Here is a 27,980-nt window from a genome sequence, read left to right on the forward strand (position 1 = left end):
TGCACTTGACTGCACACTATCATAGTTAAAGATCAGAACAACGGAATCATAGTTGACACAGCAAGATTTACTGTAGCAATATGTGAACATAATTGCACCCAAAAGGCAGAATACGTCATAGCAGGTTGAATCTGAATCATCTCACTGTCAAGTGCATTCCCATTCCCATTCAAGTGAAATATGAATTTAATAAAGCCATAGGAACAGTGTTACTTATCCAAATATTATCAAACATTATGCAGCATCAAATCTTGCTTTATACAAGATATCTGCACTTCTAGATTTCTGCACTTATCTATATTTACCAAGTTGTTTAGTGTCACTGTTTGTACGTCAGATGTAATCACTTGAACCCTAAATACTTTGACGACCACGGTCCCTCAGGGATTTGTACCTGCCCCCCCCCTCCCCTCTATACCAAATATAATCAGCACAACTTGACAATCTACAACAAGCTTGTTCGCCTATTATGAAATGGTCATAATAGGGGCACTAGCATGCATGTGGTTAAGTTAGATTTTTTTCCCCCCTCACTGACACACTGTGAATGTGGTTGACCTTGACATCTGTCAATGTTAACTGTTTAGATTTATCCTGAATTCTATAGGCATAATTTTAAAACAATATGCTGTTTATTAGAGGATTATCTTTGTCACCGAGTATGAAACCATGGTCTTCATACATGATTATGATGCAAATGTGTTTGTGCAATAAACAATGAATGTAGACGAACCACCCAGGACAACTGATGCTTTTATTTTCAGAACGTTAAATCAAGATGTTTTGCTGCCATCTTCTGGACAGTGTTGGAAAAGCAGCATGTAGTGCTTCCAGGTAAGACAATACATGTGCATGCCTACTGCTTACTCATACAAAACAAATATTTAAAGTTTAAACCAAGTCTCTTACAAATACAGCTCTTAGATGGTACATCCACTCAGAACCTTTTCAAGCAGCACTTGTATCTGTTTGCTTCTTTTCAAAGAACATGGATGCTCCGTTAGGTTGCATGTTCCTGTATAGGCTGTAATCACAGAGCCTAGCATGTTTGAAGCACTGGTCCACTCACTGACCAGTAGGGCTCGTCTGCTCATAGCCAATTCATTGATTAGTCAATCGTTTTGGTTTTAGTCAACCAAGACTTTGTTAGCTGATTCGTTTTGTTTCTCCTTGATAGAGATATAATAACCCTTTAATTATGCCAGTCTATAACTTCCACTAGCCAGTAGCCATTGTGAAATCAACATATATAATGTTCACTATTAAAGCCTAAAAAGGCTGAATGTGCATGATTAAATGCAAACAATTTTACACATTTTGTTAATTAAATGAGTCAACCCATTCCAATGACTATTAGTTGACTAAAAATGACAGTAGTTAACAGCCCTACTGACAATAATATAAATTAATCAACATTGCGTCACACTTTTCATCAGCAGCAATGACTGCATCCCAAGCATCTGAATTTGAGTGACTGACCCAATTAAACGATCATGGTTTTCTTGTCAAAGTGAGTTTGAACAGAATACAGAACTCACCCCCTCACTGTAAGTCACTCAGGGTAACTGACAAACTAATCAATTCCTAAAATGGTGGGAGATGTTAACTAATGTCATCGTACCAACTATAGTTAAAATAGCAGATCAACAAGCTCATTACTCACATTGTGAGCTTGTAGATTCACTAGATTGGATATTCATGCCCACAATCGGGATGCCAAGTTTGAAGGTGGTCTAAAGAACAATTTAAATAGCTCTGTGGACAAAATGTTACACAGCCTGTGGACGGTGTTGACGGTTGACCATAGCTGCTCGTATTGTGCCAGGGTATCAAGACTACTCGCCCCGTTTCTGTTTTCCTCCCAGAATTTTCCCCAGTGAGGGGTGGGAGAGGCTGGACAGCAGACGGCTGGACTTTGAATTTCTCTAACTATAAACTTTCATGACAGCAGAACAGCCTAAGTACAAATATAATTTATGAAAAGCTACTACAGTGAAGTCTGTTCACAGAAGTTGTTGTAGGATATGTGGGGATTATCTGACGAGGTACCATTTGAGGGGGCAAAACCTTACATATACTAAATAATACTACATTGTTTATAGGTTCAATATAAGTCAAATAATATAGCCTTTCCACAGGAGTATCTTTTTATATTTTTCCAAAAAGAAATTACAAATTACAAAGTTATCCCCCTCACTGGGGAAAATTCCGGGAGGAAAAACGGGCAAGCACCGGGGCGAGTAGTCCAGTATTCTGTGCCAGCTCAATTTGAGTCCGTCATTTTCTCCATGTCCTCCAACAACTCATCCCCTTCCTCATCTCCCAGCTCATCATCATCATCATCACAGTCATCACCAGCTTCCTCCTCTCCTGCCATCTGTTTCTCTTCTTCTGTTGTCGTCGTGTCCTTGTCTTTGCTCGAAATCTTCTTCATTTTGATGTTTGGGAGTTTCTTTAGGGCACCGCTCCACTCTCTGTCAATGTCCATCAGAGCGCACACACACACACACACACACACACACACACACACACACACACACACACACACACACACACACACACACACACACACACACACACACACACACACACACACACACACACACACACACACACACACACACACACACACACACAGATAAGAGTTAAGTTAACAGCTATTTTTGAGTGGTGCAACCACTCCTACAACCAGCTTGCAATGTCCTCGTACGTGTTTGTTTGTTTGTTTGTTTGTGTGTGTGTGTCTGTGTAAGCATGAGTATGTGACTTAATAATAGCAGTAGGGGGCGCCAGAAACAGTGAGAGGGGTAGTGACTCTAATGAGAGAGTGAGAGAGAGAGAGAGAGAGAGAGAGGGGGGGGGGGGGATTGCACCACTCAGTTCACACGTGTGTGATTTTTTTTTTTTTACATCAAATGACATTCAATAGAGGGTATGCGCATGCTTAAAGTGAATGGCACATCGAGTGGCAAAGCAACATGCAAAGTAATTTAATGCAATCAGATAGGACTTTTCTGTGTGGATGTATGGGCTGTCAAGGCCAGAAAGTAGTTTTTTGCCACTCAGTAGGCTTTCCTGCATAACTTCCTGGTTTGATGATGTCACGCGCATACCCTCTATATTTGGATGGAAGAAATGGCACAACATTGAAGTGTGAACTAGAAATGCCAAGCTTCATGAAAAACAGAACAACGTGGTTGTGGCACAGTATTGCAAATATTGCAGTTATTGTGACAGCCCTAACTGTCTTTTGAGGGGTTTTTTGCAGAATGTTTAGCTCAAGATTAGTGTCATTTTACTCACAGGGAAGAGACTTTGAACTCACCTGAATGTCTTCAGATTCTTTGTATTGATGATATCTGGGATCTCTGAAAAGTAATAACAATAATACCTTAAGTTAGTTTTGTATGTTTAGTGCTATTCAAACATAGAAATACAGCTGCTCAATGTGCTTTACAACAGTACCTCAGTAAAACTATGCCTAACCCTAAACCTAACCTCAGTAAAACTATACGTAAACCTAACCTTAACCCTCCTCTTTTTTTAATCCCCTAACCTCAGTAAAACTATGCCAGCCAATCAGACACATGGTAAGGCGGGTCTAACCCAGAACGTTGGTGGGATTCATAAACTGGCGGCCACCCGGGGTCCAAACGGACCGTTACGGGTCAGTAACTTGTGAGTGTACAAATGGAAGCAAATGGACCCGTTAAGGGTCCATTTGTACACTCTCACGAGTTACATTAAAGCTGAGGATTTTACAGTATAGTAGTATACACTGGCATCCCACAGTTAGTTTTAAATGGGGGGGTCTGTCCGGGGCCAAATGCATATCAAACTGGAGTTCCTTTGTAATGAATGGATCAATCATCATCGATGATGACTTTCAAAGAGACCCTCACCAATCCCATTCGTCTCATACTGCGCTCGTTCTCGCTCTATGGTCTGCGTGATCACAGTCTCCCTGGCCCCATGGCGCTGACCCTGGCGACCTTTGATCCCGTTGACCAACTCTATCTGGTCCAGCTCAGAGTCAAACCTGTGGAGGTATCTAACACACACACACACACACACACACACACACACACACACACACACACACACACACACACACACACACACACACACACACACACACACACACACACACACACACACACACACACACACACACACACAATAAATTAGTACATAAGCAGTTCAATAATTTTAGACGCATAGACACAAATGGAACCTTACAAGTCTGTATCTCTGAGAGTGTACAAATGGAATCCTCAACGATACAAATAAAATACAAACGTTTAAATGAGTACGTCTACCAAATAAATGGTAATCGTTTGTTTTGAGTTTACCTTTCAATGACCTCACAGACCTCTTTCTTGGTGTATGTGGTCTTTGTAGGATCCAGCTGGCTTTGAAACCATAACAGCCGGTCACCTGTCACATAAAAAGCACACACATTAATAGTAGATACCAATAAGACGCCTGAGAGCGAGGAGCGACCTCGCCCTCAGCAATAATCTCATAGCACCCAGTGTCAGTCAGTAATAGCCTGGTTAATAAACCAGACTAATATCGCACGGACCGCGGGATATTAGTCTGGGGAGGCTCAGCTTGGATTTCATTTCCAGGGGGGCGGGTTGAAAAATGTTCTCTTTGACGCAATTGGTCAGAGCTACTGTCAGTCAAAGGTCTCAAGCATTGAAAGTCACTGTACCAAAGCCCGCCCATATTGCATACCGTGTCCCGATTGGCCGCCCCATTTCTCTGGTGTAGGAAAGGGGCGTACAATTGAGCCTCTCCAGACCGTAATCCGCCGGCAGGCAATTTATTTTTGCCAACGGCTGATTCGGTCTGGTTTATTAACCAGGCTAAGTCAGTAATACACATGTATTGATGAAGTCATCATCACAGAGACACAGACTCACCAGTGCTGTTCAGGCGTACGTTTTTTTCACGCTTCTGCCTGCAATATCAGACAAACCATTAGATGAAGCATTAGGATTAGGAAACATTAGCTATCAATCATTACATTGTAAGCAAAGCAAAGCAAAGTTACTATGTTTACCCAGGGTAACTTGACTAAGCTCAAGAACTTGTTTACAGCCAGGCCCTGCTCATAGAACATTTCATGTTAGGGGTTCAATGCCTTGCTCAAGGGCACTTCAGCGGTGGTAATTTTAACGTCTCGTATTTTTATCACTTTTATCACATACCGGTATTTGAACTGTGTTCCAAAATTATAACAAAATAAGTCTGGGCATCCTGTCAGTTGCGGAGGTGGTAGACAGTAGACTGTAAACTATTGTTATCATTATTATTATTTACTACTGATGTTTTGTGTGAAGCACACTCACTGCTTTGTTGTTGAAATTCCTATACAAATAAACTTGCCTTGCTTTGCTTGCCTTTAACTATAATTTAATAATTCACCCATTCTTGAGATAAGGGACAAAACTTTTTTCAAACTAGATTTTTTTTTTTTTTAAGATACATTCAAATCAAATAGATGTATTTGTAGACACAGGTCTCAACTACCAATCTTGAGAAGGAACAGGTTTTTCGCATAGCATTTCTTTCTAAAATGGGACATTTATGCACTTAATACCTGATTCTTGTCAACTCCGTCAGACACACTAAAATCCCTTTTAATTGAATTTGATAATTTCAACAATAATATAAAGTCCTCAGTTATCTTATAATGGCTTTCAGTAATCAAGTTAAGTAATACAATTCTTTTAATATTGTTTTGTTCCAATATCACACTATTATGAAATATCCAATTTCTAAAATCCGTCATTTCAACCTTTATTTTCAATATTATAACATGAAAACCATGTAAAAAAAAAAAAAAAACATCATTACGTATCATTTCAGTTGGTGTTTCAATACATAAGCACAAAAGATTTAACATCGAATTTTCTATTTCTTTGGAAATTAACAAGAACATCACGGGACGAACGTCTGACGGAGTTGACGAACATCTGACGGAGTTGACAAGTTTAACTGATTTAGGTTCTAGACCACCTAGGATCTTGATTCTGGTGACTAATCCCACATTTTCAAGGATGAGGAATACAGTGGTACTATTTATATTGGCCCTGTGACCATGGCAGCCATTTTCAAAATGGCCGCCACCTGCTGTTATTTTACAATAACTCAAGTTCTACACCACCTAGGATCTTGATTCTGGTGACTAATCATACATTTTCAAGGATGTGGGATACATTGGTACTATTTAGATTTGTCCTGTGACCATGGTAGACATTTTTCAAAATGGCCACCAACTTTCTGTTATTTCCCAATAACTCAAGTTCTACACCACCTAGGATCTTGATTCTGGTGACTAATCCTACATTTTCAAGGAGGAGGAATACAGTTGTACTATTTAGATTTATCCTGTGACAATGGCAGCCATTTTCAAAAATGGTGGACCTGCTATTATTTTACCAATTTAGTCAGGGAATATGATCAGAATAATGTTAAATCTGTGAATACATTTCTTACCAAGAATTTTTTCACCAATGTGTTTGTAAACGTGTCTACTAACATATCCCACATTGGTTTCTATTGAACATTTTTGACAGCTGCTGAAAGTTGGGTACCATACCAAGTGGCTATGGCCAAACTAGGGAGTCTATATGGCCAAACTAGGGGTCAAATCCCTTGGGCTAAATTCGGCCATATATCCACTTGCCCAAATGTGCTGACCTCATTTTGTGATGACGGCTATGGCCGTTTTCAGCCCAAGGAGTGTTCTTCGTGCATAGCTAATGCTTGGAATGCATTCAGAATCATGAAAACTCCCTAGTTTGACATGTCACATGCTACTTAAAGCATAATGAACATTTTGCCTTATATAGGTTGTTGATGGTACCCCAACTTTCAGCAGCTGTCAAAAGTTCCCCTAGGGTGGTTGAATATAAAGCAATGTGGGATATGTTAGTAGACACCCTTCCAAACACATTGGTGAAGAAAATTCTTGATAAGGAATGTATTACCAGATTGTATTAATATCCCCTGACTAACTCATCTTCTAGACCACCAAGACCCGACTTCACCAACAGAGACCCGATTGACAACTAAACAACAAGTTTGGACAGCCCCACCAATTAGTGTTACGGAAAATAGCAAGTGTCTACCCTAGGCCCAGAGGGAGACACAGAACTTAGATGCAGCTCACATGTTGCACGACTCCTCAACAAGCTGCCACCAGAGATGAGAGCTGAATTCTGCCGCACAATGCTCTGCGGCCCAGGAGCAACCAACACCATGTTGGAGTTCTCTGAGTGGTTGAAGCACGAGTCCTAGCCATATAGCCTGTGCAAAGGCAAACACCTTGAAGACCTGCTTGAGGTGAACAGTGAGCAGTGAACAGTGAGCGAAAGACTGAAGACAGAAGATCTGCCTTCAGGACTATCAGGCAGGATGTGCAGACACTGAAGGCATCAGTGTCGTTCTGTGTCCCCAGCATGTCAACCAAAGCAATGTTACCAAATCAAAGGAGCCTTCACCTCAAGTCATCTGGGGCTGGGTGAGAAATCGTATCCTGTATCTAGCCTCACAACTAAATACAGACACTTGGCCAGACTGCCGTTTGAAAGGGTTAAACCCTTCATCCTGATTGGGGAAGACCACCCCACCTAATCACACCAACCGAACAAGTGAGGTTGGGGCCTCCAGGTGGGCCAGCAGCCATCTGCACAAGACTGGGCTGGACCCTGCAGGAAAGCAATCTCCAGCCAAGACAATGTAAGTTGACTATAACAGAGCCCCAGAACACAGAGGTCATGAGAAGGATGGAGAAACACTGGCAGGAGGCCACCACGATCAACGCCACACTGCAGTGGCCAGTGAAGTCAAACTGTGCATCTGTACCTGAAAGGGACAAGTCAAAGGCCAGAAAGCCCACCTCCTTTTAATGTCCTGTCAGTAGCAACTCAACCTGCACCTGAAATAAGCCCTGACCCCTCCCAGAGAAAGTTCATCCTTGAAAATGTAATGATTAGTCACCAGAATCAAGATCCTTGGTGGTCTAAAACTTGAGTTATTGGTAAAATAACAGCAGGTTGGTGGTCATTTTGAAAAACAATTGCTGCCATGGTCACAGGACAAATCTAAATAGTACCACTGTATTCCTCATCTTTTAAAATGTATTATTAGTCGCCAGAATCAACATCCTAGGTGGTCTAAAACTTGAGTTATTGTAAAATAACAGCAGGTGGTGGCCATTTTGAAAAACAATGGCTGCCATAGTCACAGGACAAATCTAAATAGTACCAATGTATCCCACATCCTTGAAAATGTATGATTAGTCACCAGAATCAAGATCCTAGATGGTGTAGAACTTGAGTTATTGTAAAATAACAGCAGGTGGCGGCCATTTTGAAATATGGCTGCCATGGTCACAGGGAAAATCTAAATTGTACCACTGTATCCCTCATCCTTGAAAATGTAGTCTTAGTCACCAGAATCAAGATCCTAGGTGGTCTAGAACTTGAGTTATTGTAAAATAACATCAGGTGGCTGCAATTTTGGAAAATGGCTGCCATGGTCACCACGAGACAAATCTGTGATGGCCCTATAGCCAAAAATGTTCCTTAAGGCATGCTCTAACTGTGTGCCAAATTAGAATACGTCCCATTATTCAAAAACTATAATTTTATTGTTTTAGGAACACTTTTGTCAACTCCGTCAGATACATGTCAACTCCGTCAGACACAAAACCTGACGGAGTTGACGTCTGACGGAGTTGACAAAATGTCATTTGTTTTCATCTTAACCCTCTGTAGTACAATGTAGCCATTTTGTTTTTGCTTCATTTGTTAGCTAAACCTAACCCTAAACTTTTATAATAAACATTATTTTGGAATTCTTAACAAAGATCATAATAATGTCCTGACGGAGTTGACATGTAAAAGCTGTGACCACCCTGATATCAACATTGTTTGTTTAAAATATCAAACAATTGACTGCTTGTCAGACCAGGTGCTCCACTGTTGCAACAAATACAAACGGGTCTTGGAAAAGGAGTCTTCAGGCTAAATCTGTCGACAATATTTTCTGATTAATTTAAGACTTTTAAAAAACCTGACGGAGTTGACGGGAGACGTGGGACACACATTTGATATGAGATATCTAATGGAAAATATAAATTAAAATTATTGTGTATATTGTTTGCTATGTTGTTGACAATCTACTTTAATTTAGTATGTATATTTATTTGATTGTGACAGTATTAGACACTTTTTTAGCAGTTTGAAATTATGACCACTTGCTGGGGACAGGCTAAATACAGGCGTTTTTGGGTACAGTGCCTGCTTTTAACTAATTCAGATGGCATATGAAAACAATTATAATGAAATTAATGGCATAATAATACACAACTGTATTACATTTAACTTTGCAAGTGCTTTTATTTTTATTAAATTAATTAATTTTTAACAATAATAAGACTCTTATGTGTGGGACATGTTTTTTCCACTTTTGTCCCTCATCTCAAGAATGAGTGAATTATAGAACTCTAGAGCTTGTCCTTCACCTCTCTTTCTTTTCTAGACGTATCTCCTCTCCGGCCAGATAAGCAGCTTTCCTGCTGTATGGATGAATAACCTTCTCCGGAGCCTTCTTCTTCTCCTTCCGGGCCTTGGGCTGAAACACACAATCTGTTGTCATCATCACAGTCTGACAGCAACATTCTACAGCTAAAAGAGCAGATATGTCAAATCAAATGATATTTGTTACCATGATGCTGATCGAGTTGAAAGACAAGTTGAGGAAAAAAAACACACGTGTTTCTGTTGTTGACACTTGCGGCGGAAGTTGAACGGTACGCCCTTCAAATAGTTCCGGGTGTGTTTTAGACGAATTATTAAGGTTCCGTACGGTCTATGTTCCGTACACCGTGTTAGTAGCAAGGGCAGATTTATCTGCGCGTCCCGTTTTTATTTAGCACGACTCTGCGCAGCACGAGGATGGATCTTAGTTTTAAATAAACGAGATGGAACTGTGAAAAAGTAAAGAACCGTCTTTCTTTCCTTCTTTCCTTCTTTCTTTCTTTCTTTCTTTCTTTCTTTCTTTCTTTCTTTCTTTCTTTCTTTCTTTCTTTCTTTCTTTCTTATTAATTATTGTTAATTATCAGGGTGTAAATGTTGTTGAGATATAGGTAGAAGCTGGAAGGAGACATGAAAGACATTTTAACTAGAAAAAGTGCCCTTCTGGGCACAGGTCTCCACCAGGATAGGAATGTAGGACATTGCAGCTTGCCTTCATCTGGTGGTTGGATAAAAGGGCAACAAAAGTAAATAAAAACACTTTTCGGCCAGTTATAGCGCCACCTTGAGGCTGAGTTGAAATTGTTCATGTGGCATTTTGTCCCCTAGTGGGAATGTGGGTGCACAATTTCACGGAAATCACGCGATGTGTTCATGATTTGCAGCATTTTGTTTGAAACTGAGCACTCCTGTGAACTTTGGAAGCCAATCTTAACCAATCAGGATGGAGTGTGAGAAATCTGAAAGAGCCGTTTCGTTGAATGGCTCTAGAGAGACTGTGTACCAATTTGCGTGATGTTTGGAGAAAATCTGTAGGTGTACTGTGCAAAAACTTGTTTTGCACAAAGCGGCCTCCTGGTGGCGCTATAACAGGCCGTTCTGGAAAGTTTGGGGCAGAGGTTCATCGTTGGCATCCAGGGAGTGTGTGTGCAAAATGTGGCATCGACCGGGTTAACGGTGGCCGAGATTAGCTGCTCACGGACACACGGACGGACGGACGGACACACGGACGGACACGCGGACGGACGGAGTGCAAAACATACTCTCCCCACATGCCTTCGGCCTGGTGGAGACAATAAACGAGATGGAACTGTGAAAAAGTAAAGAACCTTCTTTCTTTCTTTCTTTCTTTCTTTCTTTCTTTCTTTCTTTCTTTCTTTCTTTCTTTCTTTCTTTCTTTCTTTCTTTCTTTCTTTCTTTCTTTCTTTACAATTTACAATTTACAATTTAGGCATTTAGCAGACGCTCTTAATCCAGAGCGACTTACATTTAAGCAAGAACAAAGCATGGGAATACATCACATAAAAAGCATTTATCATGAAACATGCGTAAGCTAAGAAAGTAACAGTGGAATATTTATATAGTGAAACTATACATACACTATACATATAAACTATACATCTTTACTACTATGCTATATATGTGTACTATGGCGTGCTATGACTACATACAATACAATTACAGTGCTGTCTACATAACATGCTATAAGTCTGTATCAAATGCTATATAATCCAACAGAAATGCTATCTAATAATTCTTATTAATTATTGTTAATTATCAGGGTGTCTACTAAATGTTGTTGAGATATAGGTAGAAGCTGGAAGGAGACATGAAAGACATTTTAATCAAAGCACATTTTAAAACAGCAGAAATTCAGAATAGTTGCATTGCAACACATCTATGTTTCCTTTAGTGTTGCAGCCTAACCTCAAACTGTAGGAGGCTATGGCTCACCTATGATGATTGATCACACATAGAACTATAAGCCTCTATTCCACTATTGAATCATGTGTTGTGTGCTAATTTGTTTCCGATTACTTTAGCCTCCTTGCTTCACACCTCAAGGAGGAAAGCCTTCACCACTGGCGACATCATGTTGAAACCTGCTACCACCCCGGCCTGTGCTTGTGGTTGGAGGAGAGTGAGACCAGATAAAACGCCTTTTACAAGCAGAACACTCATCCCATCAACTCATCTGTCTGTGGAAAGTGATCATCACAGCAGGGAAAGTAGCCCTTTCCTCTAATTGTTGATTTGCTAGCCTGACTAGTTGAAATACTGAGTAATAATCACATTAAAGTGACGAGTTTTGTATCTATAGACGACCCCTTTATAGCCATGGTTTATCTAAAAGAAAAATCAATGATCAACATAGCTACACATTTTCAGGGGAGATACCCCACCAGCTGCTCCTCTGAGTCCATGGTAAATGTTTTGTCTTGCTGAGCTTCCCCCTTGCCTCTGGTAGGTACACTGACTCCTGCATAGCCTCTGGTAGGTACACTGACTCCTGCATACCTATGCAGGAGGAATGTGATTCTTCAGCAGCTGAGGAGCTGCCAGACTTGTGGCTACAAGTACACACAGTCGATTGCATCACATCCGAGAGAGAGAGATAGAGACTGAGAGAGAGAGAGAGAGAGAGAGAGAGAGAGAGAGAGAGAGAGAGTTATCTGACTGAGTGCATATGGGCGTGTATCTGAGTTCTCTCTCTGTTTCTATCAGGAAGTATGATGCTGTCTTAAAGGAAGACTTGGGCTCATAATGGCACAATGTCTGCCTTTAAGTCTGGTAACGTGAGGCGAAGAGGCCCTTGGGATATGAGCCTACTGGTACTACTGCTGGTGCTGCTCTCCAGTCTGACTGGTACAGGTAAGACAGAATAACTATTCTTTTGCTATTTTCTATTCTCACCATCTTACAACTAACATTTGCACCGCTTTCTCTGTCTGCTGTCCTTATCTCCTCCTACAGCACCTGTCTTTACCTGGCTTTGTGTGAGCCCTACGAGACAAGTCACATAATACTTATTTCTTTGTGTGCGAGTGTGGGAGCCTAGTGTAGAACAGGGTTATTATATTTCTGTTGATGTGGTGATAGTCTGAGTTACACGGGCACTTGAGGACTGCATGGCTTCCTGTATGCCACACATGCCTTCAGTTTTGTCAAATACTGTGTACCGGTAGTATAATTTAGAATGAAAATCTCTCTACACTGCAATGCCACGTGAAGTTCGTGAACCTCTTTTCTAATTCTAATAACAGATTCTGTAATGGTAACTTCTGTTATACTTCATAGCCCTGTGGTGCTCAGCTTTTGGATGGGGACACTTCTCTTGTTACAACAAGTATCCAAGCCATAAAACCCTTCACTCGTAAAATGAGTGCAATGTTTCTCTTTCTTCTGTTTAAGTTAGCTCAGCTTTCTTAATCACATGGACCCTAGCTTCCCTATTCTGGGGGCGAACAGTCGGCGTTGTGAGCTTGTGAGCTTGTAGATCTGTCGAGATTTGGTGTAGAGGGAAATACTAGCAGATCTAGTGTAGAGCCCTGGGGGACCCCGGTCAGTATTGTTTAAGTGGTAAAAAAACAAAAAACGTTTTTTTCCCAACAAAACATTTAATCTTAGTCATCATCATGACAAATACCTGACAGTAAAGATGTTTCACAAGGCACTCCAACGTCCCTGTGGCGTATAAACTAAGTACTGCCTGTGTAATAGCTCATTTTTGCAACTGTTTTGACTGTTTCGACACTAAAATGTACACAGAACTTCGGAAGTCACAAGGCCCTGCATGGTGTCACAATAACAATTTAACTGTCATTGTCTTCTACTGTAGTATTTGGCTGCTCTGGAATGCTTACCTGTTTCATTGGTTTGACAATTCTGTGATGGAGAATGTCTTGGTTACGTTCATTGAAGGTGGAAGTAGCTTAGAATGGAACGTTTCCCTCATGTTTCTAGGTCAAACAACCACAAAAGATGTCAATAGACATACTGGTATCATTTTTTTATATCATGCCGACTGCGTGATTTTAAGTGTGTTGTGTGACATTTCCTTGTTCTACCCTCTTCTAAAGAAAGCATACTTTTTATCATTTTAGAAACAGAATTATAAAACTCCCTTTCCTACATATACATACAGTAGTTGTAATCCAATTCCATTATGGATAACTACTTGTTTCAGTCTGTGATAAGATCTGTTTGTTTACTGTAATTGTAAATCTCTCATAAAGTGGCTTTAAGGCTTAAATGCCATTAACTGTGGAACTACAGTTGTATTCATATGGATGACAGCTGATATGAAACTAATGGGAATACAGAAACTCATTAGTTTGGAATGTCCACCCACTTCAGTGAGAAAATGCTGTATCATACATCACTGTGTGTGTGACACACATTTATCTGTATTCATAGGTGGAAGATATACTTTACCGAAGTATAATCCAGAGACTATCCCACCAGTCCTCCATGACTTTCACTGGCTCCCATCAGTCAAACACAGAATAATGCTCACCTCTCTGATCTCCGGCCCTGCCACACCCCCTCCCGCTCCCTCAAACCACCCTCAAAACCCAACTCTTCATACTCACTTTCCCCTCCTAATTCAACCCCCCTTTTTTGTTTTGCTTCATTCTTCATTCCCTTTTAGTAGTTATTTTCATGAATAATAAAGTATTTTTTATGTTTTGTTCTGTGAAGCAACTTTGATGACCTAGAAATAATGTAGTATTATTACTTTTGGCTATGCCACTCTGTTTACAAGTAAAGGTCCTGCACTCAACATTTTACTAGAGTAAAACTACAAATTATGTAAAGAAAGAGTACTCATGCAGAAAGGTCCATTTCACAATAATCTTATAGGATTGTAATTAATGCATTCATGAGTTCATCACACTAATGTTGCAGCTGGGAGCTGCAACATTAGTTGCTTAACCTATAATACATCATCATTTATCATGAATCATGTTAATGTATGTTGTTTATACTGTAAATAATCTAAATCTGCTAATTAAATACTAACTTAAAATGCTCAAGCAATGTAAAGTCACCTCAAACTTAGTCTCTGTTGGGTGGAAGTTCAAAACTGTTCATTTTCAAGATTCAAATGAAAAAATAGCGAAATGAGCAGATCTAGAAGCTCGAAACGTGTTGCTTCGTGCCATGTGGTGAGCTTGCAGATCTGCTACTTTTGGGGCTTTTGTGTGACGCTGTAGTATGATCAAGTGGGGCATTCATTTTTGAAGAAAAAAAACAAAAACACAAAAAGTTAGAATATGGAGAAAAGAGGTTTCTGCCAACTTAAGTGCATTATTGGAGTAAATGTACTTAAAGTTATAGGTTCCACTGCAGTCTGTATGTAAATGTAATGCTGAGTCCTGACTTTCAGTGGTGTCCCAGGATGAAGATCTGGATGGAGACGGGGAAGACACAACTGAAGAAACACCTGCAGACGTAGCAGAAGACGGAACTGAAGACGTAGCAGAAGATGTAGCAGGAGACGTAGATGCAGACGTAGCTGCAGACGTAGATGCAGAGGCTCCACCTGACGAGGGGACAGAGGAGGTGGCTGAAGGCACTGACCCGCCAGCAGATGAAGATAATGGAGATAACCAGGACCAGGATGCCATCCCAGGTCAGATCTTGATCTTATCTTCTCTAGTCCTCCATCCTGGTGGGGAAGGATGTGACTACTAATGCCTTGTTTTATACTACCTCGTGCGATGGTGTCGCTAAGCGATAATAGCAGATCCGCAAGCTCACAACGTGTTGCTTTGCGGCGCATTGTGAGCCTGCAGATCTGCTATTTTCGGGGGCTGCCACTGGTTGAAAGTGTCTACGCAGGTCAGTGTGTGCGTACGCAGACACAGACCGAACCGACCTGTGTCTGGGATTATCTGTTTTAGGATGACTGATTATAAGACGACCCCCATTATTCAAGACTCATTTGTGGAAAAAGAACAGTGAATGTCAAATAATCTAGTCCCCGATTATAATACAACCCTGTTTTTTTAAAGGATATTTCCATTGGGGGAAAAAAACATAGTCTAATAGTGTAAGTTACTACTATGTCCTGTATGGTATCAGGTACGGTCGCCCCTAAACCATCTCGCCCCTCGATTCTTTTCTCTTGTATCACACATGTCAACCCCCCCCCCCCGCCCCCCCACACCTATATCTCTCTCTCTATCTCTCTCTCTCCTTCACTCTCTCTGTCATAAAAAAACACACCCTAAAGAATGGTTAATACGTGAAGAAGAATATTATAAATAAGTAGTCTAGCAAGTGATTTTTCACTATCTATCTATCTAACTCTTGTGGTTGTTTTGTTACCATAATGACCGTATGCTGCTTTTGTGGGTCCGTAGACCCTGATGCCACTGCAGCTCCAGATGAGTTACCAGGTGAGTTCACTGTAGTGTTCAATGAACTCAGAGTATCAGAGCCAGAAAACAGGAATCAAAGATAAGAAATTGGAATCATCATCATTATTGGCTAAATACGTTTAATCTTGGCAGTGTTTACACACTATTTACAAAAAACTAATAAGATAACATAAAAAATACACCCCACTCCCATTAAAATAACACTCATGGAGGGTAAATGATTGTATGCAATTCAGTTTCACTAAATAAAAACGCCTGGGTTTCCGAGGCTACAGTTTCACTGACAGGACAGTGTTTTATGAGAGAGTTTGTTTTGAATGAATATACAGTATATCTCATGATGTGGCTTAGAGTAACTAAACTAACTGTAGAGATACAATTATTCAATCATATTGGTGACTGATTGTTTCTTGAACTCTACTGGTCAAACTACAGAGCTGTCACCATCTATTTATTTGTTCAATGTTAAGGTTTTTTATACAGTGATGTGTCCTTGCTATGCTGGCAGCCAACAGGTTTCTTGTTTAAAGTGGGAACTTTGGTATATAGTTTTTTTTTATTGGCCTAAAATATTGTATATATTGTATATACATGCATTCATGAATCCACTTGCTGACCGGCTGTCAGCATTGAGCAATTATTTTATAGGGGGATATGTGACCTATATAAGGCAAGATATGCTTATGCTTTATGTGGTGTGTGACATGTCAAACTAGGGGGTTTTCATGATTCTGAATCTTTTCCAAGTATTAGTTTTGCACAAAAAAACTTGCCCAAATGTGCCCAAAATGTGCTGACCTCATCACATTTGTGATGATGGCTTGGCTTTTCTGAGCAAAACTAATGCTTGAAATGGATTCAGAATCATGAAAACCCTCTAGTTTGACACATCACATGCTAATTAAAGCATGCTGACATTTTGTAATGTTTGCCTAATATAGGATGTTAATGGTATGGTATATAAACCCCTATAAAATATTGCTCAATGCTGACAGCCGGTCAACAAGTAAGTGGATTCATGAATGTATGTACCAGTATATAGACAATCTAGTATTCTCAACATAACCTAACCATATGTTGTATTGCTGTTTGTTTTTAGAAGGAGATGGGATAGCGACTCTAGATGACTCTAGTGGCTCTGGAATGGAAGGTATCATTACCAACATTGAATGAATGTATTTATTTATTTATTTGTTTGTTTGTTTGTTTGTTTGTTTGTTTGTTTAGTCGTTTATTGCGGCAATCCATAATCCAACTTTGTGAATAAAACATAATTTTAGTAGTGGTGGTTGTTTAGTCTACCTTCTTTTCTGTTGTAGATCCTGTGGTCGGGTAGGACCACTACTGGTTGAAAAGAGTTTGCATGAGGCTCAAAGTGCAATATAACATCCGAATCGCAAACAGGCTTCTGTATTAGCTCAGCAGTAGATAATTCAGCGCTCGTACAGGACAGGGGACTCCCAGAACCTGGGTTTCGATTCGGGCATAAAAGCAGATTGTAAATTTAAATAATTCTTAACAGACCATGTTCTGTTGAAAGGTGTCAATAAAGGTGTACTAAGCACCGCTAAAATAATTGACGCCCATACTGATGAAAACACTAGTGAAAGTAGACCATCTAAAAGCTTTTGGAACACAGTTTATATATTTTTCCATTTCCTGAAAAGTATCAGTTTTGGACATGGTTTCAACCAGACAACGATGATACATTTATTGCTACTACAATGAGAGTAACCAGAAATCAGTGGTGGAAAGTAACTAAGTACATTTATTTGCTAAGGGAGCTGGGAGGAGTGCTGAATTTGGAGAAAATTAGATTTACCTTGTCGAAAAGGGAACACCTTTATCTAAAAATCTGGTCGCCCATTATTGAGATGCTTGTTACGTTGGTGTGTTGGAATTCAATGTTGTTCTGCCCCGTAATGTCATCTAATTAATGTGCCTATGAATGTTTGATATGTGTATACTGTATGTATGTTTATATTGTCTATGAGGGTACACAAGTATGCATTTGTCTTATTTTCCATATCAGAAATGTTTTTTAGACTTGATTGTGATGTTGTTTCTGTCCTCGGAGTGCCGTGTAGTCATCAGCCTTGTCAGTTATTGTCTCCACCAGGCCGAAGGCATGTGGGGAGAGTATGTTTTGCACTCCGTCCGTCCGTGTGTCCGTGTGTCCGTGTGTCCGTGTGTCCGTGTGTCCGTCCGTGAACAGCTAATCTCGGCCACCGTTAACCCGGTCGATGCCATATTTTGCACACACACTCCCTGGATGCCAACCATGAACCTCTGCCCCAAACTTTCCAGAACGGCCTGTTATAGCGCCACCAGGAGGCCGCTTTGTGCAAAACAAGTTTTTGCACAGTACACCTACAGATTTTGTCCAAACATCACGCAAATTGGTACACAGTCTCTCTAGAGCCATTCAACGAAACGGGTCTTTCAGATTTATCAGACTCCATCCTGATTGGTTAAGATTGGCTTCCAAAGTTCACAGGAGTGCTCAGTTTCAAACAAAATGCTGCAAATCATGAACACATCGCGTGATTTCCGTGAAATTGTGCACGCACATTCCCACTAGGCCGAGGACGAAATGCCACATGAACAATTTCAACTCAGCCTCAAGGTGGCGCTATAACTGGCCGAAAAGTGTTTTTACCTCTAACTGCACGGATCTGTGGATAACCTGGTGGAGACCTGTGCCCGGAAGGGCACTTTTTCTAGTTATTTTATTGTTTTTGTCTTTTTCTTTGAGTTATGTTTTGTCTCTTTCTATTGTAAGTCTCTTGTTTGTATGTTTTTTGCAATTTTTTGTCCGATCTGTAATTTTCTGGTAAATCATTACTGAAATGCTTTTAAGCCAAAAATCATAATAAACAGATGTTTAAAAAAAAAAAAAAAGTACATTACTTAAAATCACAGCACAGAATGCTGTGATTTTTGTATTTATTCCAGTTTTTCATGTGTTTATGACAACTTCATTAGACCCCTTGGCGTGGTTGTTACTTTATGTGCAATGATGTCTTCCCTTTGTATTTGTATGTACGTTGTTGAATGTTGACAGCTGCTCCTCTCCTCGAAGGTGACCCGACGGAGACCCCTCCGGACACCAGCCCGGTCATCATCCTGATCCCCGTGGTGCTGGTGGTGGTCATCATCGGCATGGTGGTGGCCGGCATCGTCATCAACCGCAGGTGGAACCGCAACAAGAGTTACAAAACAGGTACATCACTTAACACCTAACACAATTCTACAAATATCTTCTAAAACACAGTTATCTGAAAAACCTATGTTTCTATATCAGTGGTGCTCAAACTATTTCATGTCAAGGACCCCAAAAGTTGTATTTGGCCTCCGACCCCAATCTGAAAATATGTTGTTCCAGGGAGCCCCCCCAGAAGCTAAGATTTGAGTTAAAAATGTTTGCTCTGAAAGAATATATATTCCAAATTTACATGATTTTTCAAAAAATAGCAGACCTACAAGCTCATAGCGCGGCACTCGGTGCTGCACTATGAGCATGTAGATCTGCTATTTTTCAATAGCTAAAGTATAACATAATGCTTAAAACACCAAAAGGGGTTCTCGCCCAGAATGGGTTAAGTTGAACCCATTGAGACCTCAGACCAGATTCTTCTAAATCATTATCGTTTTCAGTGGTTCTCAATTTTTTTCATGCCAAGGACCCCCAGAATGATCTGTTTTTGGGTTAGGGACGGGTTAGTGTGTTTTACAATGATTGTGTTGCTATATTAAGTACTTTTGCTGAGGACCTCTGACCCCACTTTGAGAACCAAAGGCTTCATTATAATGCTCTGTGTGCATACTCATCACACAAACAGCTGTTTAAGATAATGTGAATTAATTGCACGAAATAAACGTTCCTGCTGTGTACCTTTATTCCAATATTATTATTTATTAATTGAGAAATAGCAAAAAAATAGCAGAGCTACAAGCTAGCTCACAACGTGATGCAACTCATATTGAGCTTGTAGATCAGCTAGTTTTTGCTTAACTAGTTAAGAACATGACCGCCCCTGCTGTTTAGGGGATTTTTCACAAATTGAATCCCGGGCTAGACTTATTGGCTTTTTTTTTACTAAAAACTGTGCTATCAAAATGATGTTATGAAGCAAGTAGGTATTTGTTCTTTTCTTAGATCATGAGAAGGAGGATCCTTATCTGGATGACAACAACACAGAGAAGGTGCCAATGTAAGTTGTGAGAATGTGAGCTCATTGATTCTTCTACGGTCATTGATTCTTAAACATCTGCCTTTCAATGCACTCCTATGCCTCTTATCAATATGCAGTAGCAGGTTGACTAAAGTGATGCTAGTGATCTTTCTTGTTTAAAACGTGTGAGTGGGGGTGGTCGGGTGGCGTGTGTGTGTGTGTGTGTGTGTGTGTGTGTGTGTGTGTGTGTGTGTGTGTGTGTGTGTGTGTGTGCGTGCGTGCAATCACGCAATCACGCAAAACTGACATGCATGTTTCAAACGATACACAATGCTAAAATAGCAATTTTTCACCCTGGAAATTTCACAGATATCTTCTGAATAAACAATAGCAATGATTATAGCAATGATTACAAGAATCGGAATACCATATACAGCTGTTTAACACAAAAAAGTGGCTAAATGTGTAAAAATCACACCATCATCTCAGCATCAATAATCATCATCATCATCATCATCATCATCATCATCACTACCATCTCTGTTATTTTGGGACTACTGCTACGTTTACAAAGAAGCAACAGATAATGTGTGACAATGAGTCATGTAGCATTTGTTGACCCTCACACTAACATTAAGGTCATGTCCTCCAGGCCCATGTTTGAAGAGGACGTTCCCTCCGTGTTGGAGTTGGAGATGGAAGAATTGGACCAGTGGATGAACAAAGATGGTAGGTGTCCAACTATCAGACTATTGAGGACATAATTCAGATGTGTGAAAAGCAGCCTAGGTTTTTTTTTTTTCAGACTGTATACCGTAATTATTCCCTGTGCAACATGCGCACGTATAGGCTATACACTCGCAAGGCACGTGGCCAATGGATGAAAAGGGTATCTTTGAAAGACAAAGACGAGGTCCAGCACACTGTCAGACACTTGCCAAAAACAAATTGCTCTTTATTAGGTCGACGTTTCTGTCCCTTAGAGACCTTCATCAGGACAGACAATCAATCATTGTCTGTCCCGATGAAGGTCTAAGCGACCCAAACGTCAACCTAATGAAGAGCAAACTTTTTTTGGCAAGTGTCTGACAAAGTCTCTTCTTTGTCTTTCAAAGATACCCTGTTCATTATATGCTCTATTGCCCATACGCACCTGTCACCAGCCTTTTGAGGTGTGCATCAGCCTTTTGCTATAGTGTGGTCAATGAATGAAATGATACCAGATGGTGTACCTATACGTCACACTACACACTATACACTTAACAAATACTACATATATAGTGTATAACGTGGAACACACCACTGAAAACAGGCAAGGAAAGCTGCCTCTCAAATGCAACTTCTTTTATATTAGCAGTGAAAGTAAGGCTTTGTGTTCACTGTTCATCCAGCAGATGTCACTGTTGCACTATTTGCTGCAGGCAGTCTATATGAGCAAAGTGAGTGTCTGAGGCCCATGTGAGGCCAGCCAGATTAATACATGCTATAGGATATTGTAGTGAGGTCCATACCAGCCTTCACCAACGTTCATTCACAGCCTTAGACATAGGCCTATACTACGTAGATTATGTTCCCATTCATGGCTTTACTTTCAGATTTTTCTTTTTCTTTTTGCATTTGTATTGCTGGCATTCAAACACTGACAGACCTACCGGAATAATCCAATCAGTATTGGATACGGTTATTACATCCTGCATCATGTTTGAATTTAGTTTGGAAATCAATCTTTCTTCCGGGAACTTTACTTTTCAAATCAATTTGCGCTTTTACAAGAGCATTAAAACAAAACAATAACATCTTTAAACCACAACATTATTAAGTGTGTTAGGTTAGATTACCTATATATTGGGCAAGTTTCAGGTCTCTGAACTTAGATTTTCATACTGAAATGAACTGGATAAAATGGCTTGAAAATCAAACAAACCATGATGATTAGCACTAATGTCAAGTACTGTATACTGTGAGTGTTAGACATATTGATGGTGCTTCAACTGGCCCTATTGGGACCTAGAATATGGCCTATTGTCTCTTTTATCAGATAGTTGTAAAGCTAGTTAACGGTTGGGTAAGAATTGTTTTGGTTGAAACTGAATTACTAATTAAATAATAATAATAATTAATTTAAACGTTTCATGACATTAATTTTTTTTTTTTTTTTTTTTTTTTTAGGTTTTGTGACCCCAATTACACCCAAACAACCTGAACTTTGAACATTCAGTGGATTTTCTGTGGTCTGGGAAGCCTTTTGAGCTGCAATGAAAACGGGCAAAACAGTGAAAACAGTGACATCTGCTGGCAAATTGTTATATCATATATGGGATTTGCTGGCTCTTACATCACAGTCCACAGGGAAATCAGAGCACTTGTTTGAGCCAGAAAACCCCAGACCACAGAAAATCTACTGAATGTTAAAAGTTCAGGTTTTTTGGGTGCAAAAAGTTACAAAAACTTTTTTTATGTCACACTTTTTATGACACTAAACTGACTAAAGTGTCACTATATTGGTTCGATATTTTTTAAACCAAGACACAGACGTAAAGGGTGTTCAATAGCATGAATTTATGAATGATAATAATAATAATTGAGTTAGCTGGTTTCTGCCCAACAGCGATGATATGTTCTTAAAACATCCCTGCTTAGGTTCATGTGCATATTCTTCAGACTGTTTATAGTCCCATTTGTATGTTTATTTTTTACAGGAGGAACGACAGTGGACTCCAAACAGATAGAATTATAATTGAATGTGAGTACCGTATTCTTTTGTCTCTTTACATTCCGGTGCATTCCAGTCTACTGCTCATATTTACTGACACAAAGACTTTGTTTTTGTTTTTTGGAAATCAAATCTTTGGACAGTTTTAGCTCTCTCCGAGAGCTTTGTGCTCAGACACAGAGGTGAATATAATCCGTCCTGCTTTTAGTGGGAGTTGTGAGAGTTTGAGTGGCGATGCTGCAACGTAAGCCTAGACACTGACACAGTTACACATCCCTCATTCCCTTAATGCAGTGCAGGCTAAGATAAGACAGAGAGACAGTGAACTAAACCATGGGTCTTCAACAGGGGGTCCGGGACACCTAGTATCCCTATTCTGGACTCTGGAGGGAACCTTCGCAGGAAAATACAGCTTGTAGATCATGTGGAATGGAACAAACAAGCAAACAAACAAACAAAAAACATTAATTTACACAACACTGATGGTAGTAGTACTGTCAAACAAGTCTGTGAATAAAATCGATGAAAAGGTTTAATATGCAACACAATTGTGTACAATATGTAGTGGGGGGGGGGGGGGGGTCCCTGCTTCATCTCTCTCTCTCTCAGCTAAGGGCTCCTTGGTGTGAAAGACCCCTGTCTTAAACCATTATACTTTATTTAACAGGGTCTCATCATGGTGTATACTTGGTCCCCTCCTTTTTTGCGTCGCCAAAAATCTACAAACTTGATGTTATGTGTGTCTGTAGATGGACTATACTTTTGGCAAATGTTCACCTATTCACAGAATGTTCACCTATTATGACATGCCTAGAATAGGTTATTAGAGACAGTCACACCCTGTAAGTAAGGCAGTGCATGTTAAGTGTAGGGTTGGTATTGAATGCTACCTCTGCATAATAGTCATCACTGAAAAGCTGCATGGTTATGTTTTTAAAGGCTATGGATAATCGGTCATTATTATTATTACTCATTAGCCATGCACGTTGCATCACAGTTTGTACAAACACAGCCAAAGTAGGAAACGTAAAACAAGTGTAAACATGTAGAAAATGTCGAATCTTATCAGATTGGATCCTGTCATGAGGGGTATTTCTAAATACAGGCATCTTCTCTCCAGCAGTTAAGAGTGTTTGTTTACAGATTGTGCATCATCATTCGTCACGATGGAAGGTTGGGGATATGTTTTTTATTACAGTGAACTCGCACATATTTCATGGCGGCGGCAACACAAGCGTGTTCATAACCATGTTATTATGGTACACATCATAGCCAGGCATTATGAATCACATATTTCAGTGTAGCAGCCTTGTAGCGCAGACTCCCAGTAAAACTAACACAACACAGATTGGCCATTCATCTTGGGTAATATAGTCACTCCCAATGGCCTCTCTCTCTCTCTGCTCTCTCCCTCATTCCCTCTGTCTCTCCCTCATTGTTTCTCTCTTCCTCTCTCTTTCTCTCTCCACTCCCTCCTCTCTTTCTCGCTCTTTCTTTCAGTGTTTCTTTTACAGTAGTCCCGTTCTTTCTCTCTCCTCTCTCCCTCCTGCTTTCCCTCTATCAATCTGTCTGTCTGTCTGTCTGTCTGTCTGTCTGTCTGTCTGTCTGTCTGTCTGTCTGTCTGTCTGTCTGTCTGTCTGTCTGTCTGTCTGTCTGTCTGTCTGTCTGTCTGTCTGTCTGTCTCTGTCTCTGTCTCTCTCTCACTCACTCACTCACTCACTCACTCACTCACTCACTCACTCACTCACTCACTCACTCACTCACTCACTCACTCACTCACTCACTCACTCACTCACTCACTCACTCACTCACTCACTCACTCACTCACTCACTCACTCACTCTCCCTCTCCTCCTATTGGTTTAGTTGCAATGTGCCAGCCCGGGGTTTGGAATAGCTGTGACTGATGAACTCTAACCCTTTTAGTCATCATTACCCACGGTGGGGCCTTAAGACTGTGCCGCATAGACTTCGTCGTACTAAGCATCTGCCAAAAACTACAGATCTGCAAGCTCAAGGCATGTGGCAGACGAGACACGCCGTGAGCTTGCAGATCTGCTCTTTTTGCCGTGCGGTGCCATCGTACGGCGGAGCACACAAGTCAGAAACACTCCTAACATCTGTTGCTGATTACGACAGGCATGCATGGAAGTGTGGCGCAACTTTAGCTAGAGATGGTCCCTGCCTCTGTTGACGGGCTTGGGGGGGGGGGGGGGGGGGGGGATCAAGGTCCACTCCTAACGTCATTCACACAGACACACACACTGCTTTTTTCCCAGGCTTTTTTTTTTATTTGCGAAGGCTTCATGGACAGGAGGCTACTCTCGGTTAAACAGAAAGGGCGGCCCTCTGTGGACAAACGTTACAACAGAGAAAGTTGCACAAGATTATATCATGACCCTTTTGTTTGTAAAGTTCCCAGTATAGTGCAGCAGCTGTAGCATATTTTCCTTTCCACAGCGGCGGATCTGTTTAGTTCCAGAAACACTTGGGCTTGTCACATAGTAGTCAATATGCCGTAAAATAAAACCAGAGTGTTTGATCGCCTTGGGTCCAATTGGTTATAAACTATAGACATACTGGCCATGTTAAATTAAGCAATCACAAATCTGTCCAATGTCTCGATTTTTCTTTTTAATGTCTCAGTTATTTTCTTGTTGTTCTTTCTTTATAGCATTTCTGCTTTATTTCTGGTTGTGACACACAGAGAGAGAGTCAGAGAAGGCTGCAGGGAGATAGGGGACGATCATGACCTGCAGCAAAGAACATTGGGGTCAGATACCCGGGCCTGTTTCGAGAAGGACTGGTTCTCAAAGTGGGGTCCGGGGACCTTCTGGGGTATTCCATGGGGTCTCCAGCAACATGGACCTTCTGGGGTATTCCATGGGGTCTCCAGCAACATGGACCTTCTGGGGTATTCCATGGCGTCTCCAGCAACATGAGGAACAGTTTTAACACTTATGCCCTATTGAATTTTTCGGCTATTCAAAAATTCACAGATCTATAGTTTTTTTCTAAACGGGACCTGTGGACAAATATACATCAATTTGTGGGTCCTTGGCATAAAAACTGTGTGAGAAACCCTTGGACTAATACATTAGCCTTATTTCTGTAGTGTGAGTGCTATAGAGCGTCGCAGTCCAACCCCCTTTCATGACGACGCCAGGCCCAGGAAATGATTCCCAATGCATTTTTCCCATAGACATTTCAAAAGGTATTTATTTAAAGACGGTTACACCGTGTACAAAGCCAACTCGAGTCGTGACAACTCATGACAACAAACACAATATTTTGGACCAAACAAAAAATGTGTTTTTTTCATCTTTCTAATTATTTGTTCGGCACAAAGAATTGTGTTTGTTGTCATGATTTGTCACGACAAGAGTTGGCTTTGTCCGCAGTGTAATCGTCTTTAAATAAATACTTTTTGAAATGTCTATGAGGAAAATGAAAAAAAAATCATTTCCTGGGCCCTGGTAGGGGGCGGGACTGCGACGCTCTTTAGGGTGAGCCACTGTGGTGCCTTCTAGTTGTGATGTACACACAGTAATGGTTGTGTACTTAATACTTATAACACAAGTATTTCCCACAGTGGGAATTAGACCTGACACCTAACTTTATACCCACTGACCCACACAGGACCGGTTTAACAAACACACAATGGCACTGGAGGAAATTAACTAAGTACATTCACTCAAGTACTGTACATAAGTACGATTTTGAGGTACTTTTACTTTACTTGATTGTTTTCATTTGTCAATACTTCGACTCCACTACATCTCAGAAGCAAATATTGTACTTTTTACTTACAAAAGCTTTCGTTACAAGTTACTAAGTACTTTTACTTTGGTGCTGAAGTAGCCTATAATTTGATGCCAGTGCTATGGTACTTTTACTCAAGTGAACTTTTGAATGCAGGCCTTTTACTTACGAGTATTTAAGTAGAACAAAAAAGGTGTGAAGTGAAAAGTACTTCTTCCACCGTTATACAACCGTGAACTCGACCACAATGTACGAAGTGAGTTCAGAGAGAGACCGTAAATCCTCTGCAGTGACAGTAAATGATCCTACTCTATAACTACTCTCTCTTTCCCCGCGAGGAGGAGATGTTTATGGACACTGTCACAGTCTCTCTCTCTCTCCCTGTGGTCCCTCTCTCTACTGCAGGTGACAGAAGGACCTCCACTGGGCCAGCAAGGACACGCTGCCACCCCGAGGCACTGCCACGCATAGTAACCAACGCTGAAAACTGTGACCATGCCGCAGCGTTTCCCACAACATTCACACAACACTGCTGACAGCGGGGAACTACATTGTTTACCAGCAAGCAACATCACAATTTGTGCGTGCGTGCGTGCGTGCGTGCGTGCGTGCGTGCGTGCGTGCGTGCGAGTGAGTGAGCTTGTGTGTGTGTGTGTGCGCGTGTGTGTGCGTGTGTGTGCGTGTGCGTGTGCGTGCGTGTTTTCAGAAAAGGAAATGCAGATGGGTTTTTTCCCCCTTCTCAGTACCAGACAAAAACAGCAGTGGCGACAACAATTGTGCAAGTTAAACATTTTTTTTTATAATGCGACATCGCAAAACCTCTTGCACGTCGAGTGCTCCCACGTGACTTTAATAGAGCGCAGCGCAGTGTGTGTGTGTGTGTGTGTGTGTGTGTTCCCAGACTTTAAACCGGTGGTGTTCTGGTCGTGTTGATTCTTTATAATGAGCATTGGTAATGAATGGCCATTGCCTTGCCATCAATTCAGCATTGTGCCATTGTTTATTGTTTCAGTCACGCTTTGTCTGTGTTTTATTGCCGTTTGTATTCAACTGCCATGTCGTAATTAATTACGCTGCATGGTTAAATGTGTTTTCTTTAACACTAGGTATATATCCGAGGTGTTAAATAAACACAATTAGGAATACCAAAAAGAAAACAAAAAAGTAATCTGCCACGTTAGAGTCAGGTTTGTTTGCCCATTTGGCCATTTGGGTGTAGCTGGAACTTGTCTTGGTATTTGATTTCATATACACATGAAACCACATACACAAGATTCCTAAACATCATTCAACAATGGTAGACTGTTTTCAGGTATACACATTTTATAAATACTGTGTCGACACCATTTGATAAACAAAAAGTGCAATGTGAAAAGGCATACAGAAAAGTA

The 27,980-nt window shown here is 40.7% G+C and overlaps 3 protein-coding genes across 3 annotated transcripts; 2 read left to right on the forward strand and 1 right to left on the reverse strand.

Moving 5' to 3' along the window:
- Nucleotides 1-740: 740 nt before the first annotated feature.
- tma16 (translation machinery associated 16 homolog) lies at nucleotides 741-9,843 on the reverse strand. The gene is made up of 7 exons (XM_083765222.1): nucleotides 9,745-9,843; nucleotides 9,542-9,651; nucleotides 4,929-4,966; nucleotides 4,353-4,437; nucleotides 3,903-4,051; nucleotides 3,326-3,368; nucleotides 741-2,474 (listed from the first exon to the last, which is right to left on the reverse strand). The coding sequence occupies exons 1-7, from the start codon at nucleotides 9,745-9,747 to the stop codon at nucleotides 2,264-2,266; spliced, it is 639 nt and encodes a 212-aa protein (XP_083621348.1). The 5' UTR covers nucleotides 9,748-9,843; the 3' UTR covers nucleotides 741-2,263.
- A 2,266-nt stretch (nucleotides 9,844-12,109) lies between these two features.
- Nucleotides 12,110-17,113, forward strand: LOC310859230 (uncharacterized protein; the record flags this gene model as incomplete). The annotated part of the gene is made up of 4 exons (XM_083765632.1): nucleotides 12,110-12,425; nucleotides 14,944-15,189; nucleotides 15,923-15,958; nucleotides 17,040-17,113. Exons 1-4 carry the CDS (start codon nucleotides 12,326-12,328, stop codon nucleotides 17,111-17,113), a joined length of 456 nt encoding a protein of 151 aa, XP_083621758.1. The 5' UTR covers nucleotides 12,110-12,325.
- A 1,881-nt stretch (nucleotides 17,114-18,994) lies between these two features.
- tmem154 (transmembrane protein 154) lies at nucleotides 18,995-27,776 on the forward strand (the record flags this gene model as incomplete). Its single annotated transcript, XM_083766095.1, has 5 exons — nucleotides 18,995-19,163; nucleotides 20,100-20,154; nucleotides 20,768-20,844; nucleotides 22,815-22,858; nucleotides 26,995-27,776. The coding sequence occupies 4 exons, from the start codon at nucleotides 18,995-18,997 to the stop codon at nucleotides 22,850-22,852; spliced, it is 339 nt and encodes a 112-aa protein (XP_083622221.1). The 3' UTR covers nucleotides 22,853-22,858; nucleotides 26,995-27,776.
- Between the last annotated feature and the right edge of the window lie 204 nt (nucleotides 27,777-27,980).

Source organism: Protomyctophum parallelum (assembly GCF_964188405.1).
Source record: "Protomyctophum parallelum genome assembly, chromosome: 5".
Taxonomy (NCBI): domain Eukaryota; kingdom Metazoa; phylum Chordata; class Actinopteri; order Myctophiformes; family Myctophidae; genus Protomyctophum; species Protomyctophum parallelum.

Coding starts and splice junctions, on each gene's coding strand:
- tma16 (XM_083765222.1), bottom strand. Junction 4,052..4,352: donor GTCTGTGAGGTCATTGAAAG/GTAAACTCAAAA, acceptor TGTGTGTGTTAG/ATACCTCCACAGGTTTGACT. Junction 2,475..3,325: donor AAGAATCTGAAGACATTCAG/GTGAGTTCAAAG, acceptor GGACATTGACAG/AGAGTGGAGCGGTGCCCTAA.